The sequence below is a fragment of the Austrofundulus limnaeus genome, unplaced genomic scaffold (assembly GCF_001266775.1).
Source record: "Austrofundulus limnaeus strain Quisiro unplaced genomic scaffold, Austrofundulus_limnaeus-1.0 Scaffold0, whole genome shotgun sequence".
NCBI lineage: Eukaryota > Metazoa > Chordata > Actinopteri > Cyprinodontiformes > Rivulidae > Austrofundulus > Austrofundulus limnaeus.
In genome coordinates this window covers 2,617,967-2,641,070 of record NW_013952402.1, presented here as the reverse complement: position 1 = coordinate 2,641,070, position 23,104 = coordinate 2,617,967, and the positions used below count along the sequence as shown (strand labels likewise).

General features: G+C 36.9%; 1 protein-coding gene across 1 annotated transcript in view; it reads right to left on the bottom strand.

Moving 5' to 3' along the window:
* Positions 1-23,104, bottom strand: part of eys (eyes shut homolog) — a 205,300-nt gene that overhangs the window by 117,834 nt on the left and 64,362 nt on the right. The window contains exons 23-25 of the mRNA XM_014010919.1: positions 19,256-19,377; positions 16,630-16,751; positions 14,079-14,338 (exon numbers count right to left, since the gene is read on the bottom strand). Of these exons, the coding sequence (XP_013866373.1) occupies positions 14,079-14,338; positions 16,630-16,751; positions 19,256-19,377 (504 nt within the window). The remainder of the gene's footprint in view (positions 1-14,078; positions 14,339-16,629; positions 16,752-19,255; positions 19,378-23,104) is intronic.

Below are 23,104 nucleotides of genomic sequence, written 5' to 3'. Positions count from 1 at the left end.
TGAAAAAATCATGTTTGAGTGTAAATGCAGTTTTCAGACAATTCCCTGCTCAAAAGTTCTTGTCTCTTGCACTGATTTCTTCTTTTAACATTGTGAATCTCTACTTAGAACCTTCTTAAGATCCAATAGTGCAAAATGGAAATTCTTGCACTTTTTTGACTGGTCTTAAGATTTTGATCAGGAGTTGTATAAAGCTGCAAAAATAACTAATCTGTAATGCTAATTTAAAAGTCCTAGTAGGTTTTTCTAATTCAACAGCAGTGTAAGTGACTGGCAGGGAATATTCTTTAAAATATATTTTTATCACACTTTTTATTTTGCATTTACAATGCAAAAAGTAATAGACAAGAGGTATTGTTTTACTTTCTTCAGAAGGATTAATTATGTCATCAAAATTGTTAGCTCCAATTATTATTTTTTAATGCAAATTTAACCTAAGAACCAGTTGAAAGCAAGAAACAGCTAAAGTTGAATCAAACATATTTAACACCAACATTTTTTTCTTATTTAGATAATTTCAAACATTGCTAAGTTTTGCAACAGGATGCATTCAACCCAGATAATTAGGAATTTTTATTGAGGAAATTTAACATAGCATTAGATGTCTTCAAGTTTTTATAAAGCAGAAATTATTTCTCCTATGATTTAACTGTAATTGAATCATTAAACAAATCCTCATCAGTGTTGTTTTTGAAAATAAGATACTTATGGATTAGATAGAGATGTACAATTTGGTGAAACTTATGTTTAGCTAAAAACAGTTTTTTAATTTTTGAATTTGTAATTTTTCACACAGTATTTCTTATACTCACAACAACCTTGCAAATGTTTTCTGTTTGACAGCATTGCATTATAAAGTAATGCTGCACATCACAGAACAGCACCAGTGACTATCATTTTCAAGTATAAAGTGTTATTTCCAATTTACTTTGTTTGTGCTTTCAAAATGTACTACTACGCGAATAACAAATGGCAAAAAAGAACATTTGTATGAATGCATTGTCTGCCAGTTGTTTATTTTCATTTTCCCGAACTTGTCATGGTGACTAACAGGAAACACAGGAAAAACAGAGAGAGTGACACAACTCTGTGCATCTTGGGTCACAACATGAACACATGAGACCCACAAAGAGAACAYAGCATTTGGTGAATTATGGGACAACACAGTTTCCCATGCTGCTCTGTCAGTCAAAGTCATGGTGGCGCACCTTGGGGACCATTTGGAATGTCAATGCAATGTAATGCATCTTGTGCCGCTAAGCAGTGACTGGAGGCTTCTCTTTGACAGAGTGGGATACCCAAGGCGTGAGCCCACAAAGTCATTCCATCATCTGGCAGGAGTTACAGCATGTGATCACTGCAGCTGCCAGTAACTGTCTCACAGGAGAAGAAATTGTGCATAATTCCCTTGTGGTTACTGAACTAACATTGATTGACATTTCAATTGAATCGTGAGATATGTATTTTTAGTGAAGAGAAGTTGGTTTGGACCGCCACAGCAGTGACTTTGGTTTTCAGTCAAAGAAGGGGTCCCCTTTTAGAATTATATAGCCTGCTGCTTTTGCATTATAGATCACGATTTCTATCCGTGGTTTCAGCTGTGTGCTGTCATAACATCAAATGTCAGATGTCACTGATGGTTAAATCTGGGCAGGATTATTTTGCGCTAATAAAAAAAAGCCTTTTGATTGAGGGTTTTGTGACAGAGTTCTGACCTTATGAGTTTAAAATGAATTTATTGTGCTTTTTGTTCATCAATTAGTGTTTAGATCATTCATTTGTGCAGTACCTAAGATTTATTTATTTATGATGATCTTCAAAAGTCAAGACAACATGGGAATATTTGATTTGTTCTGTTTTGTGTTTGACAAAAGCACATACAAATCATGTGGATGGATGGATCCATCACTTTGAAGAAATTTATAGTTATTAGAGGTTAGTACTGATGTTAAAAGCACAACACTATATTTTTAGGTTTTCCATTTTATAATGTTGACAATTTTTAATCTATTATATTTTGATTGATATAGATTAGTTACATGTCCGAATTAAAACAACACATAATTAAAACGTTATGATAACAGTAGATGAGGTTTTTGTCTGAATGCCTGTGATTCAGCCGTAGGTCAGTAGGGGGRGAACGCAGGCATTGAAGAACCATGTAAAAATTGATGTACTTCCTGTTTTTTTTTTTTGCCAGTAGGGGTGTAAGAAAATATCGATACACTGAAATATCGCYATATTTCATTTCCCGATACTGTATCGATATTCTAAAGCCCTGTATCGATTTTTAAATTAAGGTTTAAAATGTCAACTTTCCTGCCAGCCGTTCATTTTTATGTTGTAGTTCAGCCTCTGACCACTAGTTGGCAACAGTGAGCCAGCCATTTGGCTCCTCTACCTCTTGAGCGCCAGAGAGTAAGGGTAGCATTAGCATTGTAAGTAAACATTAGCTTCATGCTCGGATAGCTGAATCTGAGCAGAAAAGACCGACACCCTCTGCCTTCTAAGCTGAGGTATGGTTACAAACAGATACTTATTTGTCAGAATGTTTGTATTTTAAGCCAAATTAAGTGTCTTGTGCGCCCTTTTTTCCAACGTTATGGAAGGCAGGCAGGCAGGCATGCATATAGCGCATGTCTAATAGTTGAAAACYTGGATGAAATAAGAAATATGAAACAAATAAAATAAAACACAAACAAAGCAGAACACAGCTAAATGTATCCAAGGTATGTCTGTAATATTAGAATTTCTGAGACAATGAATTTTATTTTATTTTATTTTTGGTAAGAGGTTTTTATTTAATAGAATTTTTGGGCAAAAAAATCGCAACATATCGCCTTGCTTACAGTATCGCAATATATCGGGAAATATCGTATCCTGACCCCTCTGTCACGATATGTATCGTATTGCCAAATTCTTGCCAATACACAGCCCTATTCGCCAGTGTGGTTTCCTGTCAGCTCCGGTGGCAATAAACCTCACTCYGTTCCAGAATTCTGGTGTTGTATGGTTTGATTCTTTCTACAAATCATTTTATTTAACAACGGTGGTTTTAATATTGACTTCAGTCTATTGAATACGTATTTTTCTTACAACTTCAATGACTTTAACAAAGTCTATTTTGGTTTGGATTCTTGTTACATCACGCATATGCTATCCAAAAAATCAAAGGCTCATTTACAAAAAAAGAACAACTCGATGTCAACAGATAAACCACAATTCATGTAAGTCATCCTGTTTCTCACAATCAAGACATTTGAGTCCAGACCAAAAAACTGGGTTACTAGAATAAGTAGGTTAAGAATAGAAAATTGCATGTAAACACCAGCTAGTGAAGCCTATTTACCACTCTATTCCACACCTGGACCACCTCTTCAGTTCTGCAAATGAATGCACAAAATGATTAAACACTGAGTTTATTTAAAATTTGTTTACCGTACAGCTGTTTCCGTCAAAGGCCTATTTTTATCCATTATGTACAAATGAAGCCACCAACCTCTTTCTCACTGTGATGTTGAAGTACTTAACCACAGCTGCTGTCAGCCACAGATATACTCTTTTTTTTTCCTTTTCAAAAGTTTACTGTGGTGTCTACATTTTAGGCAGTACTTTAAACCGTGGCTGATTCAGGCAGCCTGTCTGTTTGTATGAAACCATGTCAAACCGTTTCCAGCTCATGTTCTTTCATGTGAATTTACACCAACTATAACAAGATACTGTTATAGTTCAGTCAGGTGTAAAACTAGACTACAACACCCACATTGTTTTTGTTAGAAAGAAAATGTTTGCTGCCTGTGATTCTAAGCAAAATTATTCATTTTTTCCCTTTTGTTTAAAAGTCAAACATTTCTTTGAGATGTTGAAAATGGCAAAAAATAAAAGGAAAGAGCTGTGTGGAACAGTCAAGGCGCAGGTGTCTCGTCTCTTGGGTCTGCACCAAATGCAGAGTCTTATTAAATGACCTGCCATAATGGTTATACATGAGGTGACTCAGTATGCGTCTGCAGTATATTGCCTATGCTCTACAATTACGCCAGCATACCGATTGAATTCCAGTTTTTTATTCAAGTGAAAGACAAGAACTTATGTGTAAATTCCAAAGGTTGAAAACCAATATTGCTTAAATGACAAAGTTATGGGGGTAGAGGGGGAGTGGTACAGGTCAGCACTCACAAAACTTACATCTATTTTTATATATTCATATTATTGCTTGGTGTTTCAACATTTTAGAAATGATATATTCACAAACCCTTCCTAAAATTATGACCTTTTAGTGAGTAGGTCCTTCTCACTCCACTATTTTGACATGTGTGGTATCAGAACATAGAAATATGTGTTTTTTAACTTATATAGATGGCAAAAATGAGAATAACCTTCAAATTCTACCAGGTCTACATCTGAGGAGTTGAAAGACCTTGCAAATGCTCCATTATCACTGCAAGTGCAAGCTTCAGGTGGACAATGAGTCATGATTGAAAAAAAAAACCCCACAAACTTCAAGGTGAAATGTGATGACACTGATGGAGACCTGGACAGGGACAAAGAGCTGAAATATGTGATACAAGCTTACGTCAAGAAGATGGARAGCACTTTTTTTCTCCCACTTGCCCTCAATCACACCGGCCTCCCACAAAYACCTCGACACAGCCTGACCAACACCTGCCTTGGCATTAAAACAAACATATAAACCCACTCTGCCTCTCTCTCCTTTATATCCAGTGGTCAGGTAAAGATGGCAACGAGCCAGCTGGAGAAACTGAGCCAAAAGAAGGAAGTAGGTTTGGAATAAATCAATCCAACCAGATGCWTGAGATACTTCAGGACTTCTTCAGTCTCACACTCGGTCAAGAGAAACTTCCAAAGTTGTGGAAGAAATTTTTCTTGTCTGTACCAATGATGACATGAATGTCTTGGGGTGGGGGTGGGTGGGTGTCTTCTATAGGCCCACCTAATTAAGCTAGAAAGCACATTTCAGGATTCAAAGCCCCTTCACTTGTTACCCTAGGGTCCCAGGGGACCTTTCTGGGTAGAGTTTGCATGTTCTCTCCGTGCATGCGTGGGTTCTCTCCGGGTACTCCAGCTTCCTCCCAAAGACCAAAAACATGACTGTTAGGTTAATTGATAACTCTAAATTGTCCCTAGGTGTGAGTGAGAGAGTGAATGGTTGTTTGTCTCTATGMMRMSRKTGTGTGGCCCTGTGATGGACTTGCGACCTGTCCAGGGTGTACCCCGCCCCTCGCACTGTGACTGCTGGAAATGGGCACTAGTGACCCACGCAACCCTGAAAAGGAAGAAGCGTGTACAGAAAATGGTTGGATGGATGGAGCACATTTCAGGATTCAAAGCCCCTTCACTTATTACCCTAGGGTCAGAGTTGAGATTAGACAATCTACCTCACTGGGTGAGCTCACTCATATGGATAAAGCAGGCAGCACGGTGAGGATTATGATCTTTGATATATCCAGAGCTTTCAGTTTGATTCAGCTTGTTCTGCAGAATCTCCAGAAAAAAAAAACTTTTACTGAAAAACTCAAGAAAATATAAGTACTGTACATTGCTCCACAACTGCTTGAATTATTAACCGCCAGATGGACAGACCACAGTATAACAAAAGAGCTATGTGTAAAAGTGGTCAGCAGAATAGACGCACTGCAAGGGACTACTGTCCTTTTACCCTCCTTATTTACATTTTAAACCACAGATTTCCAGTGAACCAGAGTTCTGTCTCTATGAAAATATTTAGGCATCTCTGCAATTTCAGTGCATCTCAGATCTGGATAAAAACGTACAGAAAAAATGCAAAATTGTCGTATTACGAGGGAACGAATCCATATCATAGCTACTTGCCTTTTCATGCTCTTATATTTTCCATTTACCATTACCAATGCATTCCATCCATCCATCCATCCATCCATCCATCCATCCATCCATCTTATGCTTATAGATTATCCTTTATTTAACCAGGCAAGTCCAAGTGAGATCAAATATATCTTTTTCAAGGGATGCCTGGGCCTGTGGGCAACCTATTGTATGTGTTTTGGCTTAACCAGCAACTGGACAGTGTGGTTTTTCTTTTTGCAATTATTACTGTGTTTTTAAAATGCTAAAATAAAATAATAAATTTTGCCTGACGCAAGGTTTTTTTCTCCCTTGGGGTATCAAAAATATTAATAGACTTTGCTGGGCACAAGAATATTAGCAAAAATATGTCAATCAGTCAACATACTGGCATTGCTCGAGGGCAAATGTTCAAAAGCAAAATGAGGATAGGCCAATTTAAAATTCAAGATTTTAAAACAGTTTACATTTTACACCCTGCATCGGTTCCATATCCATATTACTTTTTGTCATCAATTAGTAAGTAAGTAAACTTTATTTGTATAACACCTTTCACAGGTCAGAAACCACAAGAGGACATAAAAACACAAGAGATAAAACAGGATTGATAAAACAAAGCATACATGCGATAAAAATGTTACATGTTGGAGAAAATTTTTTTTTAAAAGTCAATCTGAACAAATGGGTCTTCAGTTGCTTTTTGAAAATTTCAAGAGAATCAAGGCAGCACAAATTTAGAGGCAGCGCATTCCAAAGCCTGGGGGCCACGACCCTAAAGGCTTTATCCCCTCTAGTCTTGAAACTAGTCCGTGGAACCATTAACAACCTTCGACTGGAAGATCTGAGGCAGCGAGAAGAGGAGTAGGGCTCTAAAGGTCAGCGATATAGGCTGGGGCTTTATTAATTAATCAATTACAGTTTAGCTAACCTTGTGCTAACACCAAGGGTCGTGAGATGAAAGGTATTTTGGAAAAAAGCAGATTTGTACTAAATGACAATGAGGGGGGGATTATACGCACAAAACAATACATTATCCCAGAGATCTAAGTTCTTTTATTGTACAATACAATAACATTAAAACATGACAACACCTCTCTAATATTGGTAAAAAATACTAAATGTTGTATTCAGTTGGCTCAATTTTGCTCTAGCTTTGATTTTTGTAGTTGTTTTTTGCCACCACATCGGCCCATTCATTTTACCAGTTTAGAGCTTTCCATTTGCACCCATGTCTACCATGTCTGAACCTTTGGGTTCTCAACTCTTCAAACATGACATTTCCTGGATGCCAGGAGATTGTTGGTGCACTTTCTAGCACATATGCCTCGGTTTATTGATGATATGTTTTGAAATGCATCCAGTGTCCAGATGTGGACTGGACCTCTGCTAAAGCATGCCAGGCGTGACGTTTGATGGCAAGCAATCATATCTGAAATTCACTCCACGCTGTTGAGTACACTGCATAACATAAGCAGGTCAAAAGTGCAGACTTAAACATATGGAGAGACCTTGTGGGTATATTTTTAATCAGCTGTGGAACATTCAAGGGTTAAATACCAACGCTGTTTTGTTTCGCCTGCCTTGTTTATGCAGCAGTTGTTCAGGCTGGAAACAGAGGTCTCAAAACTGAAGACGAAAAACAACCTTTTACCCTGAGTAATAGAATATCACTTACATTTTTTGTAACCTTTGCCTGCCGAGAAGCACATTCTTATTCTGATAACATCATCTACATAATAATGTCMGTTTACTTTTGTGTGAACTCATTTTCTGAATATTAGACCAGACACCAGCCCTCTGTGATCTTTACATACTATGAACTATGCTTTAAACACTAAACAACCATTGCTTGCACGTCTCTTATTGATAAGTATGAAGCAAAGATAAGTTTTACATCCTGCTGAAATAGTGGTAAAACACATTTTTGTACTTGCAGTGTGGAAATGTGTAGTCTGCAACTTTATGCTTCACTGGCTTCTTCCTTCTTAAACATGAAATTTGTGTAAAAAATTCTAGTGTGGCACTATCCTCCTCTATAAAGTTTTTATTACTATAATTTAACATCTTATGAGCRAATATAAAGCAATATAGTAAATGTAATCTGTTATAGTTTATAAGTTTAGAATTCATAAAAACAAAAAAGGTGCATCATAAATGTACAATGAGGACTTAAAATACAGTAAGTCGCTGATCCAGAATGTGTTATGGATCAATAAAAATGTAACAAAGAAAGGGAACACATGTTCATCTACATCTGTCAGGGCTTCTGGTTTAAAACTTTGAACACATCTGGTATTAGTCACTTTTACTGCAAACGATAAAATGAATGAACACAATCTTTCAACCCATCTCTGGAAGCAAATTCTCTCAACACATATTAGGTATGTGTCAATTCTTTCGCTGGCATGGCTCCACAGTAGCTCATTAACCAACTGTTTGYTAGGAGGAAATCTCAATCTTGTGGAAGGTGAAGGCTAGTGTAGCATGCCATGCAAATAAAGGGGTTTGCTTTCCATCTGTCTTGGAGTACCTCTGGGGATACTCTGAGCCATGGAGACTAAAAGGTTTGTGCACGTAAAGGGACCACACAGATCTTCTGAATTAATTCACTATACTGCAGAAATGATTGCTTCCTAAATTGAGAAAGGGGCAAAAAAAAAAGCCAACTGAACTGTTTGCCCTCCCAGTCAAATACCTCTCTGTCACTCATATAACTTATAAACATTATGAAAATAAAACAAAACAAAAAAATTATCGAAGACAATCAAATGGTAGTGTTTTATTSGGCAAAAACAAAAATTCTATGTAAGCAAAATAACATATTGTTTGCATCGATATAAACTTCAAACTGATGTTTTCATGATGCCATACAAATTTTAAATAGGCAAAACTAATGTTTAAGCCTTTCAAAAAATATAAATAAAATTTAGGGTTTAGGGCTGAACAATATATATCGCAAATTTATTGTCATCGTGATGAGTGCCTGTGCACCAGGCTTTAGAGGTGTCCCGATACAACTTTTTCACTTCCGATATGATACAGACATTGCTGCCTTGAGTATTGGCCAATGTCAATATTAGAACATATCCTACATATTTTTATTACTTTTTTGTAGCGTGGAATCTTAAAAAGCCTTGATCAGGTCAAACGGGAATATTGTACAATTAAATACAATAACAAAATAGTAGACCGTGAAAAATTACCTCAATAAATCCAATAAAAATAAAATGTACCTTTAAAGTGTAAACTATTCAAGGTCATAGAAATCCTGAGCAGACTACTGGAATAGACTGCTTGTATCAGTGTGCTTATATCAGTGATTTTAGATGCAGGTCGACATAATCCGATATTCATTTTTTGGCTAATACTGGACCGATATCTGATAATGACATCAGATTGGGACATCCCTTATGGACATATCATAAAACTGCATTAATAATAAATAAATGGTTGAGTCAAATGTCTGCATTTATGTGTTCTGTCAGCATCAGTCTGTTAAACAAATGGACCTGAGATACCACATCAAATCATGACCACTTGGTCAGTGGAGAAAATGTTGGACAACTGCAATGAGAGAGTTGGTTGCTGAATATAAGTTTGCTAACTATTATTTAAAATTCTTTAACTTTTTTCCAGATGTTTTTGTAAAAGAAAACTCATACTAAGGGGTATTTTTTTATATTTAAAGCATCAGAAAATCGTTTTCTTGTTGTCTGCATGTGCAGTCACAAACTGAGCAACACCACCAAAGCTCATCGATCGTGTACACAACTCAGAGCTGAACACAAGTCTGCCTTGCAGTGCAACCTGGCCTGAATGATTCTAGATGTTTCATTTGTCGTAGCTGTCGACCGGAGCCCCTCACCCCAGACCTCTACCCTCAACTCTCCTTTTTTCAGGTTGTTTCTCTATTAGATTAGACACTCCCTAAAGAGGCTCCTCATTAAGGGAAAAGTAGAACATCTGTGCTGGTCAGGAAAGATGACTTAAGCCTCCTGGCCAGAGCTTCAGCACAGAGTCACAGTAAGCAAGAACAAAATCTTCACAGGGATCATTCTACAATCAGGAAAAAAAAAGAAAAAAGACCACTTCACTTGTATTTTCTTTTAAGACAATTCTTTTAGCTGGCTCTGGTTTTATTCTGCCCTCCAGGTTCACACAGTCTACCTTTGTAGACAAAACTCATTTCTATTGTGGCTGCGTTTTATAAATCCCTTTCATGCTAGTCCCAGTAGAAACCTCCTAATGGCTGCCTTTTAGATCCCGTCGAACTGTGAACACTAAAACTGCCACATCAACCTTTTTATGAGACAGATACAGTTTAGTCAAGTGTCTTGGGAAAACTATGACCACACGCTTAACTTTATAATGCATTCAGCACAGCAAGTTGGAAGAAAAAAACTATTAACTCACAATTTAAGCATTTATCTACATGGTGAGAAGACCGACAGAAAAACGTGTAACAAAAAGAATCCACTATCAAAGTTTTGCTTTTGTCATATGAACAGCCTTATATTTAAAAATCAGACTTTTTTGTGGTACAAATCATGCAATGTTGGTAAAATGATGAGTAAAACTTATCGAACGTTTGTGCTTTTATGTTTGTGTAACTCTTGTAAAGTTGTCAAAGGTATCAGAATATTTCAACTGCATATTTTTGAGGTAAAATAGTTTTATATTGTAGCATATTTGCATCAATTCTGGATATTATTTGATGACATGTTGATTTGATCATGCAGGAGATACTGTACCGTACTGTTTAAAACACATCTCAACCACAAAATTAAAAACAAAGGTTGACAGATTTAGGCTCACATTTTTATTAATTCATATCCACACATATCCACATTCATATCCTTTTTTTCAATTTAATTTCATTACTTTTAAGCTTATTACAAATATTTGGACTCAGTTGATAAAACATCTCCAGGATCAGGCTTCTAAAGGAAAAACATAAGACTCAAAAAGCATCCATGGGCAGCGACATGTGGATTACATGGATGTAATCCAGTATTTCCATAAAACAGCACTGATGTTTCAGTTATCTTAGAGCCAAATAGGTTTTCTCCACCAAAGTGATATAAAAAAGTAAAACCACTAGAAGTGGAAAAAAGATGTTTCTACTTTTATCCTCACTTGTTTCTCCAAGAGTTTGGCTCCAACTGGCTCTGCTTCATGGATCTGACCAGTTGAGGCTAATTCATGATAGACATAGACAGATGGTTCGTCCAGTTACATGCCAAGATTTTTACTGAAAATGTCCTTTTCTATACTGTTATCACTGACAATGAAATACTCTCTGTATTAACCCATCTGGAGCTACCTTATGTATTTAAAGCAGGCTAAAATAAAGATGCAAATCTTGATGAGAACAAAACCCCTTAATAATGAGATGCTTATTGCTATTTAAGTAAAACAGTAAATGTTTTGTTTCATTACTAGATCAACTAGTCTTCCTACTTGTTGAGAAACAAAATCATCACAGGTTGGCCTTAATTTGTGTAAAAATATCTTTTACATTTTTCATATATACTTAGTTATAAATTGTTTCACAAACACCTTATTCACCAAAACCTAATAATGATTTTAGTCTAAGGGTGACCCCCCCACCAAAAACAAAACCTAGCTGAATGGGATAATTTAAAGTACACATATGCTTTTAAATCTTTCTTTTCACATTTAAATCATTCAGTTGGCGTCTTTATAAAGTGGAACTACAAAGCTTTGGTTTAAATTCCTCCTTATTCTGACTATCAGCCCCTCTTTCACCACTTTTCTGGTGTGTTTCAAAGCAGCTGGATGTGTTACTGTTCCTTTAAAGCTGCTGTATGTAGTTTCTTGAAAACCCAAAAACTTAGAAAAATTTTGAACAGATACAACCTTGTAGTCCCTCCCCCCTGCTCTCAGCTCCCCTTCCTAAGCTCCTCCCCCACAGCAGGGCCCAGAGTCGGGAGCGCGCATGCTTGTTAACAGGAGGTGAGCCACACCGTAACACACAGAGCTCAGCTGCAGATAGTGACAGAGTGAACAAATACGTTAAAAATATATTTTTAGAAAAGTTACATTCTGCACTTTTAAGATGCATCAAGTTTCGCCCCCACCTCCTGCTTCCAGACCGGTCCACTCCAGTTTGAGAGAGGGGTTTATGTATTCTAGCGATGCAGAAACGTTTTATTTACAATTAAATTGTAAGATGTCAACAACAGAAGACTTGTCCATCCAGTCTTACATGCTGGAGCCAGAGTCTGACCCAGAACCAGAAAAGAATTAATGGATTTATGAGAATTGTTGAGAATTTAATGGTACTTTTGTTGTAGATTATTTGATGCAATAGTTCAAAAGTTTCGCAGAAAACAGAGAAAACTGAACGGACTGAAAAATGTGAACCAAACTAAATATAAAGCATCAGGAAAGACTGAATTCAACTTTTCTGCACTCCAAGAGACTTAAAAAATGAATTTTGCATGATACTAATAAAAACTAATTAATAAAAACCTTTAAACTAATAAAAACGATAATGTAATACACATAATTTGTACAACTGAAAATAATTAAACTACTATGTAAAAAATGTCTTTAGGAATCTCTTTATAGGCTTAGTTTCTTATTTTAAAACTTACTGAAGTATGTGTGTAATTAACTGTTGAATGCAGCCAAATGGGTAGAACAGCTGCACATCAACTGCATCCAACCAACAAGAATCCAACTGATATCCAACCTCAGCAACAAAAAACATCCATGTCCATCCTTAGATAGTTACTGTGGTATCCAACTTCTCCAGCAAATTTGTCTTATTGATAAAAAACTTTGTTTTCATGTAATTACTTAAACTGGCTTTTTCATGTATCTTTTAATTGATTCACCCCATCTAATTTTTCCATGGCAAGCTTTGTGAATGGCAAATAAACAAAACTGAAAGCCATGTACTTGAATGTCAAGTTAAGCTTGATGACATTTAAGCATTTAGTTTTCATCTACAAAGTGTGTAATGCAGTTTGTGTTTGGCATGAAATGCGGCAGACAGACACAGACAAATTAAAAAGAAGAAGGCCTGGGAATAATGCAAAGCCTGCATAATTACCTTGACACATAACCTACATTGAATGGTAAACAAGTCAAGCTAAGAATTGTATAACAACTCTGTGATAAAGTTGTAGCTGTGTAGGTTGGATTTATGGTAAATAATAAGAAAAAAGTAGTGAGTCACAGTTTTCTTGTGTGAAGTGAAAACGACCAAGCCCACGCAAAGCTGTTGTTGTAATGTATGCAGCCAGTTCCCAATTTCCTATTCCTCTCCAAGGAAGCTTTCTGAAACTAACCCAGCTGCTCTATTTTTATCTGGCAACATCGTTTCATCTCTGTGCTGATAGAGCCATTAGTTACAGCCCAACCTTATAACATCTTAACTTAGGCAATAAGTATGGACGTTGGTGAAAAATGTATTTCTCAGCTCAAATACAATKTGTAACTTAAAAACGACATGTTCTGATGAATGGATGGCCAATGTTGAACTCTTCTGTGAGGGATCAGTCTAAGTCCATCAGCTTCTAGTTGGAAAGCCCCTAATGTGGCCTTCCTTAATTTTTGCTTTTTATCTTTTCCACAAAAAACTATTCAATAAAAAGCATAATACAAGAAAAAAAATAAGTAAAATATATTGGGAAGTGCTGTAAACAGTAGAAAGCAAATCAAAGCCCACTTGTGTTTGATGAATTCCATTAAATCTAAAAATATCACTTTGCTTTTATTCTCGATCATTCATAACAAGGAAGTGAGTAATAAGACAGCCTGTTTTTGTGCCAGGGTTTGCTGCGACTAGAACGTAGGGAAAATAAAGAGACATGATTAAAGGGATTTTTTTTAAACTATGGTGATAGGGTTTAATGGGTTTTCTCAGAACTGACTTGTTTGAAGACTGGAAATGAGTTAATGGGTGAATAAAGAAAGAAAAACAAGCATCTGAATTATTGAAAATAGGAAAGAAATTGGTTCATTGACAGCCATGTCTTGTCCACAATTACTGTGGCAGGAGGTCCAGATTGGTGTATCAGACCTTAATGTCTCTGTTTATAGTTATTAAAAACAGCTTTTCAGACTGAAGGTGAAAACAAGCCCGTCTTTTGGGAAAAAAAAAGAGTTATTTGTATTTTAAACTTTTCAGCGATGTTAGAAAATGTAGTAACGTGTAGAAAATGAAAAGCCTGTGAGCATGAGACTGTGGCGGTGTGCTCACTCACCAGCTGGGCATCTGCAAGAGGCTGTTCCATCGGAGCGTGTCAGGCAGGTGGAGTTGTGCAGGCATGGATTGTGGAGAGGGTCACAAGGGTCGTAGGGCTGCTCGCACAGAAAACCAGTGAAGAACGGGGGACAGGTGCAGGAAAACTCCCCAGGTATGTCAGACTCTTTGCACTCAGCTCCATTTAGACAGGGTCCAGAATCACATTCGTGCACATCCTCTGCACAGTCCACACCTGTCCAGCCCGGCGAGCATAAACACCTTTAATGCACCAGACAGGGACAGAGTGGAACATTTATATGAAAGTTTAAACACTTTCTAAATAAACATTTTCAGTGAAAGTGCAACGTGAAGACGATAAAGCTGAGTCACTAAAGTTAAAACAAGCCAAAAAGAGGCTAAAATGAGCAGGGCATAAGCTAAAAAACAATGTTGTATAAATACCACAAAGTGATACTTACGTTAAAGTACAAGCATCTTACCATAAAATTACTTCGGTGAAAGTTAAAAATACTACTCGAGTAAAACTCAAAGTATCTGATAAGTATCAAAAGCATTTTTTTTACTATAAAATCTACTTAAGTATTAAAGGTAAAAGTATTAAGTAAAAGTGAGAGGTGACCTCCCCAAATGACCATTTTCCTAAAGTCCATAATGATTATAATGTTATATTAAAATTTTAATGCTGAAAAATTGGGGATACACTAGGAAGAAGTATTGCTAGAAAACACTACAGTCACCCATCAAATTTATTATTTTATTAGTTGAAATTATTGAAGTTCTATGAGTTGGTTGATAATATTTTACAGGTTATGTATAAGGCTCATTAATTATTAATTAATTATTATTAATTGCCTTTTAACACAACTGAATTTTGTTAAGAGAGAAATTTGTTATAATCTGAAAGGGGTAGAGATGTTTGTGAAACCTGGATTTTGAACTAGTTTGAGGGAGCGGTGTACTTCCATACAAGGAATAAGACTATGGACCAATCTGGAGAGTGATGCCAAAAAGGCCAGAACAATATTTATGTTTAAGAGAATGATAAAAGTCACTTTGTTACAGAAATATGAAACAATGTAATGTGTATTCATACGAAATGATATTTAATAAGGATTTGAGATTGTTTTTCTTTTGTAGATCATTGTTTAAATTTATTTTTTGAGAAAAAAAGGTGCAGATATAAGATTTTTTTCTTCTTTCTGTCGCCTTTCATTTTATTTGTGATGTGTTTTTGTACATAAATTTTGTTGTTTTTTTAAAGAAATGAAATGAATAAATGTGTTCAAGAATCAAATTCATTCTATCCAGGAGGCACCATACATCTGGATACATTTTTCAATGAAAACAAGCCTAAATAAAATACAATACAAGGAATGACTTTGTACTTCTTATCTTTAAAAAAAATGTAAAGGCCCTGTCACAGACAACTTATGCCAAATTATGAACATTTTAAAGATATCGATGTTGTAGATTGAATCCAAAAAATCAAATAGAAGCTAGCTTTAGGCCTGTTCATACTGTAATGCTAACGAAATGGTTAAATACATAACTTTAATTTAGACATAAAAAAATCACAAGTTGGCATAAACTGTGTAAAACATAGCAGGGCCTTTATGAGGAGAAATAAAAAGTAGTCTGGAAAATAGTTACCTAAGTATAGATAACCAAATTTCTACTTACAGTAGGTATAGTAAAGTATTTTTACTTTGTTACTTTACAACTCTGCTAAAAAACTAATACCAACAGAATAGTACTTATGTTTTGATATAGGCTTATTAATAGGTAAAATAACACAAAGTATGTAGAAGTAGTTTGATTGCAAAACAGTACCAAAAAATAAAAAAAAAACAATAGTCTTAATGCTGACTCAGCATTCACACTTCTAAGGGCTCCAGATGTTGCTGTGCTAAAAAATAAAGCGGTGTGCTGAGGAGAAGGACCACACGGCACATTCTTCTGCACACAACTATAATGTCGCAGCACTTCTGTCCTGTATCTTTGTGTAAGACAGTGTGGGGGGAAATTTACAGGTTAATTGCACAACTCGTCAGAGCGGCTTTTAATTCTGGATGACTGAACGTAGGGCACAGGAGGTTAGAGCTCTAAGTGTGAATTAAATGGAACTGCTCGCATGCCAGACGCAGATAGAGAGCAGAAGAAAGCGAGAAGCAGACAGCGTGCGAGTTTACAGTGCTCGTTCCTGTGGCAGGTGGATATTTTACTCAGTGGCACCGCGTACCAGAACACCGGCAACCACTTCACCCTTCATTCTCCTCCGTCCCCTTTTTTACACCTCCCCGGCGAGAGAGGGACGTGAGCCGAAGCAGTCGCACCAGCTTTCTTCTCCACTGAGTCACAGATCCCCTGAAACCTTTTCACGCTGCGAGCCATTGATTGACTCATTTGTTTTACCTGCCATCTGCAATTCATTATCTCTGCTGTCAGAGGAAGGACATATTGCTATCTCCAAACAGCTTCTTTTCCTGAATTTATTAAACGGCTGATGCACCTCGTGAGGACGCTGCCCTCGGGCCAAATCCCACACCTACTTGTAGCCGTCGAGAAGGTCTGTGCAGGTGGCGTTGTTTTTGCAGGGCTGCGATAAACATTCATCAGTTTCTCGTTGGCAGTACTGCCCCTCCCAGCCTGAATGACACACACACTCATAACTCTGCAACATAAAAATATGGAAACACTATTTAGATCAACTAAATGACATATTATAGCACATCACAAGAGAGGAAACTGGGAAAAACTGAAAATTTACGGTGTTGTTTTGTCACACTGTTTTCCATGTCTGCAGAAATAATCAATTAAATTGTCCCATAGTAGTCAGARGGTATTTTCCCTACAGGTTCAGCTGTCTATACATGTTTTAATTAAAATAAAAAATGATGTAATTCTTTAAATATTTAAATTTGTCAAAAAAATATCTAAGCAAAATGAAACCTCCCACTCACAACAAAAGCTTTGCTGTGGAAATCTGCTTAAACTGAGGAAGAGTCGTGCTTGTCTAACATTTTCACATTACCAGTATGCAGATGTATTCCTCCTACTCTCCACCCTACGGACAATATGCAAGTCTGTTTGTTCAGCTTCATTCAACATGTATCATATGAGATTTTTTTTTTCCCCACAAACATGCAGCATGATGGTTGTGTTTTGTCTTTTTTTGTTTTGTTTGTGAATTTATGTTCATGAAAAGCAAACATGTAAACCATGTGTGAACAGGATTTACGAGGTTTTATTTGATTTTTTTTCCCCCCAAACATATATTCATTCTACTTACCACTAAAGTAAGACATGRTAACATTGCTAATCTGGCTGGTTTTCTGTGTAAAACATTATGTGTACTTGTCCTTTAATCATCATTGCATTATYCATTATGATAATATATCACAGCATGGGGGATAACAGGTTTGTTGTCTGATACTTTCCAACGTGCGAGCTTAATTTAAATTCCTCTCTGCATACGTTATGAAGAGAGGCATATGGTCAAAAGCTGTTTCAGAACTGTCATTTGCTAACCTCCTGTTAAAGGTCTTAAGCGACTCTAGCTGGATGAATGCTAATCTTCATTTCATACACTGAAGGGGAAGCAGTTAAATTTGGTCTTATATGATTTTTTTTTACAATACAGGCTCATATGATAGCGATGGGGTGGGGGTGGGGATGCCACCATCTCATGATAAATTAGATACCTCCAGGAGACTCCAATTCCTCCCCCCCCTGGCAAAAGAACATAATCTCATTTTTGCTGCTAAGTCACCTTCAGGGACGGCAATTCTCCAAAATAAGCTAAAGCTCTGTGGGACACGGTGTTCAGAGAGACAAATAGCTGCTCTGTAAACAAGTATGTGAAGGAGTTTCCAAAAAGTGGCCCTATTTGAATAATGAGTTTAGGAAAAACATATACCTGAGAAACAGACTTGAAAACATTGAGTAAAATTGCATTAGATTCGCGCATCTTCCACACATCTCTTCTTTTGTGGGGGATTTTTTGTCTTCGAAGATTTACGTCAATGCCAAAAATTAAGTAATTGTGGCCTCTTGTATGCTACTACTACTTCTTCATATTATCAGAATTAGGCTCATATGTTAAAAACAGCTGGTATATTTCTATCAACTAATCTGATTTTTCCGAAAAAAAATTTTGTTTACAAAAAAATACGTATATATTCCGTCTGCTCAATTATTAAACACTCATTTATAATTTGGGCATGCTACATGCGCCAGACGCTATCAGAGTTAAAAAGGAAAACAGAAAACAATGTCAAAATTTTTATTTCTGACATATCTGTGTCACGACTGCAATCTGTTAGCATACAAGCAGCTGTTGGAAGGAGACCCCTGGTGAACAGCATGCTGCTCCCAAGGCATGTTTGCAGCTGCAACAAATCAATGCTGCTGGTACTGAAGTCACATAAACTACAGAGGACAAACTGTGACCACCAAAAATAAAGTCTAAATGTGTTTAGAAGAGTTGTTTATTTAATTTTTTTTACTTGAAGTCTGACCTTTTAAAACTCCCCACTGGTGATTGTTATCACCCGCGTCAAAAGGCCAAGGCAGACGATAATGCTTTGTCTGTTACCAAAATATTTTTTCATAAACCACTGTATGGATATTAATGAAACTAAAAAAATAATAACTTTCAAAGCCTTCAGTTTGACTTAGTTTTTATGTTTCTTTGTGTGGAAGAGATCTGATGCACGTAAGGGCAGATGGGGAAAAAAACTACTGTGAATCAGTTGTTATGTAGCAAACATGCTACATGAGTGATCAGATGAATCATCAGCTGCTTCTGCCTCTTGTGCATAAACACAGCAGATACTTGCTGACATAAAAAAATAAACACACTAAAAAAAAGAAAAAAATATATATGTATATTGAAGATTTKCTACAAATGGTATCCTCTTTTTTTCCCTCTTCATTATCAAAGCCGGGCTACCAGTTTAGTCTGTTTCTTTCTTAAAGTTGCACCATTTTACTCCGATAGGAATGCGTTCAAACATTACACAGCAGTCGTCGAAGGAAATATGCAGGGGCTGTTAATATTTTATGAAAAGCTACAAACTGTAGTGATTTACAGGACAGAAGGTCATTTTAAAACCTTTAAAAGGCCATAATATCATGATGTTATAGTGGCAAAGAAAATAAAATGTGCCTACTTACCTGATGGAGGTCCTTACATACTGAGCTGGAACTGCATAAGCTGTTGATGCAGTCATCAATGTCCTCTTCACATCTCAGGCCGGCATAACCGGGACTGCAAAGGCAGTAAAATCCATCTACAACTGGAACGAAGATTAGTAGGACAGTTGCAGCCACTTGCATCATGAAAATAATTCATGTCTTGGTGGGTCCTATATCTCTACAAAGGTAAGTGCTGATTATGAGCATAAAGCACAATTACCATTGTGTCTCCATTTTTAATGGCTTTGACCTTTAAATAAACACCTTCCATAGTAACAGCAAAGCCTTTGCTGAGAGGTCACCTACTTCTGTATCAATCCGGTGTTCTGACGAACTGTGCTACCTTGTCAGATGTTGCTACCGCAGCGCGGCTTGATAGCTAAGTCTAACTGTTGATGCTATCCACTAGGAGTTATGCTTGACATAGCACTGGAAAAATTACTATACACAATGAAAACCCCTATAATAAATCACAAGAATATCGCCTTCCAAACCTTTTAAAATAAAAAAATACATACACCGCACCAGATTTATATATATATATATAATTTATTAATTTAATGGATTTAAATTTATTTAATTTAATGGATATAACAAGAAAAAATTGTATAGGTCTTCTGGACGGGTTCTTCTCTAATGAAACGTTTCGTCTCTCCTCCAAGAGACTTCTTCAGTCTGAGAGTTTCAGGCAAAATTCAGGCTTTTAAGCACTGCCTCCATGTGACTGATACTCACATCACATGGCTATTGTTGACACCTAATTAACACCTATTGTTAACAGGGGGTGGAGTGATACTGGCAATAGCCGCGCTCTAGGAGGGGGACAACTGAAAACGGAGGCCTCCACCTCTGTTTAATGATGGAAGGTCTTTCTTCACAAAAATAGCTTCTTTTACTCCTCTCTCAAACCAACGTTCCTCTCTATCAAGAATGAGAACATCCTCATCTCTGAAAGTGTGACCGCTGGCCTGTAAATGAGTGAAAACTGCAGAGTTCTGGCCATTAGATGTAGCTCGTCTGTGTTGGGACATTCTTTTGAACAGTGGCTGCTTTGTTTCCCCGATGTATAACTGGTCGCAGTCCTCCTGGCACTTAACAGCATATACAACWTTGCTCTGTTTGTGCCGGGGCACCAGATCTTTGGGGTGAACCAGCCTTTGCCGTAATGTGTTTTGGGGTTTGAAAGCCACTGGGACATCATGTTTAGAAAATAAATGTCTCAGTTTCTCTGAAACACCCGGGGAATATACATCAGGGAAACAAAGCAACCACTGTTCAAAAGAATGTCCCAACACAGACGAGCTAATTCTAATGGCCAGAACTCTGCAGTTTTCACTCATTTACAGGCCAGCAGTCACTCTTTCAGAGATGAGGATGTTCTCGTTCTTGATAGAYAGGAACGTTGGATTGAGAGAGGAGTAAAAGAAGCCATTTTTGTGAAGAAAGACCGTCCATCATTAAACAGAGGTGGAGGCCTCCGTTTTCAGTTGTCCCCCTCCTACAGCGCTGCTATTGCCAGTATCACTCCACCCCTGTTAACAATAGGTGTTAATTAGGTGTCAACGATAGCCATGTGATGTGAGTATCAGTCACATGGAGGCAGGGCTTAAAAGCCTGAATTTTGCCTGAAACTCTCAGACTGAAGAAGTCTCTTGGAGGAGAGACGAAACGTTTCATTAGAGAAGAACCGGTCCAGAAGACCTATACAATTATATTCTTGTTGATTTTTTTACCTGGATTACTGAGATGCATCAGGACCTTAATGGATATATAAATACTAAATCCATTAAATATTCTAGCTACTGTTATAAAATATTGCGGTAGCATTTGTTGACGCACTTAATCCTTTCATCGGATTACTCAACTTTAACAAAATACTTAGGTAGCATATTTTGTTGCACCAAATGCTTTTATTTGATCTTCATATGTTTTATAAAATACAGTAGCAGAAGTTGGTGTCATAACATCCCTTATCGGGATATCCTACCTGTTAGGTAGCACAAACAGATGCCCTAAATCGTTTATTAAAATATCCTGCCGTTGCAACGTGCTTCTTTTGCAACATGCTTATTTGTTGTTATTAACAGTATTTATAGTGACAGTGATGCTATGCTAAACAACTAATGACTAACGACTAATTTCTTGTTTATAGTTAACAATATGGCAAACAGCAAAATAAGAACCATTTATGCTAATATGTTTGAGAAACATAGCTGCTCAATTAAATAAAACTTAGCGTAACCTTTGAAGAAATGAAAAAAAAAAAAAACTTCTACAGGTAGCGCATTCCGACATGTAATCTGTTGAGTAAGCAACCTGTGACGTAACATCGATCTGCAAATGCGCATTGCCAGAAGGTAGGACGGAGTGATAGGTAGCACAGAACGTCGGAACACCGGCAGATTTTAAAAACTCCAAATTCAAATATATTTCTTTGCAGTAACCACTCAGTCCTACTTTGTCACTACTTTCACTGGCCTACATGTGTAATTCTCTCCGCCTTTAACGAAAGCTTGAAAACCACGTCATTTGTTACCATAGTCTTAAGATAATTGCAGGACAGAAAACGAGGAAAACAAGTAGCTCAACATGGCGAGAACTAATTCCAGAGGTAAGCTCTACTCACCTGCTACAAATGAGCCACATTTTTTTCCCCAAACAAATCTTAGAATTTCCCCATGTCTAATAATCCACTCCTTCCTCTCTTTAATAATTAATGATGTTAAAGAGGGATGCATCATTCCGTTTCTCCTGCACAACAGTGGTACAGGCAGCCAGTGACAGAGGTAATTGCAGTTCTTACAGGAGTAAATTTATTACTTCCCCAGTCAGAGTCCCAGGATTCTTCATTATCCCAAAGATTTACCACGTAATCTATGCTGTCACTCTGTCTTTCTGCGTGTAGATGCTATTACTCTCATTAAATGCTTTAAGCCCTGGGTGGCAGCAGCATTACTCATCTCAGCCACAGTGGCTATGCAGTTTGTCCCTGATGGCTGGCTGGCTGTTGCTTAGCACTAGCCAATAGGTCCTAGAGGCCTGGCTCGTTGACCTAGGCTGACTGGTCTGCATTCAGGATTGGTCAGCACAGCTGGCTGAGGTATTCTGCAGTTCTGCAAAAAACAGACAGATGGTAACTAACTATTCTCACTGCTTTATCCCAGCATAAGCAAGGTGAAACACCAGGAGGATGGAAGGTACAACACTCTCCCGCAGCTTAACTGTACTCTTCCTAAACACATAGTACCAAGTAAATCTACTGTGTGTAAAAGCAGAGGTAATTAAATATAGTTTTATCCCTTTCTTTTATGGTCCAAGCAAATTACATTTAATCAAATATACTCCAAACACTGAACAATGAGACACAAACCTCATCTTCTATCAAGATTTACAGTTCTAGTTCTGGTACTGTGAATAATAATCATTAAAATTAAATGTGCTTTAGATTAAATAAATTGGGAAGAATTAAATTCCCAACACAAATTATGTAATTTATCATCGTTTATTGAAAGGAAAATGCAACATTWATGCTCAGCTGATTTTCCTTTGCAGTCATTATTAAGCTAATCAAGTGTACYTTTTTTGAGAATTTTCATGTCAAATCAGCTTCCTTAAGAAATAAACAAAAACTGGTAACAGTGAGCACAATTTACATCACAGACAAAGGGAATTTGTTTGGGTAAATAATAACAAAATCTAATAATGAAAGTTGCACAAATTAGAACAGAGGCATAAAGAGGAAGTCAGTCAGGCAGTGATTGTGTAATGTTTTGTCCATGGATCATTTGGAATGAGGCCACACAGAAATAAAACAATGTTTAAAAAAAT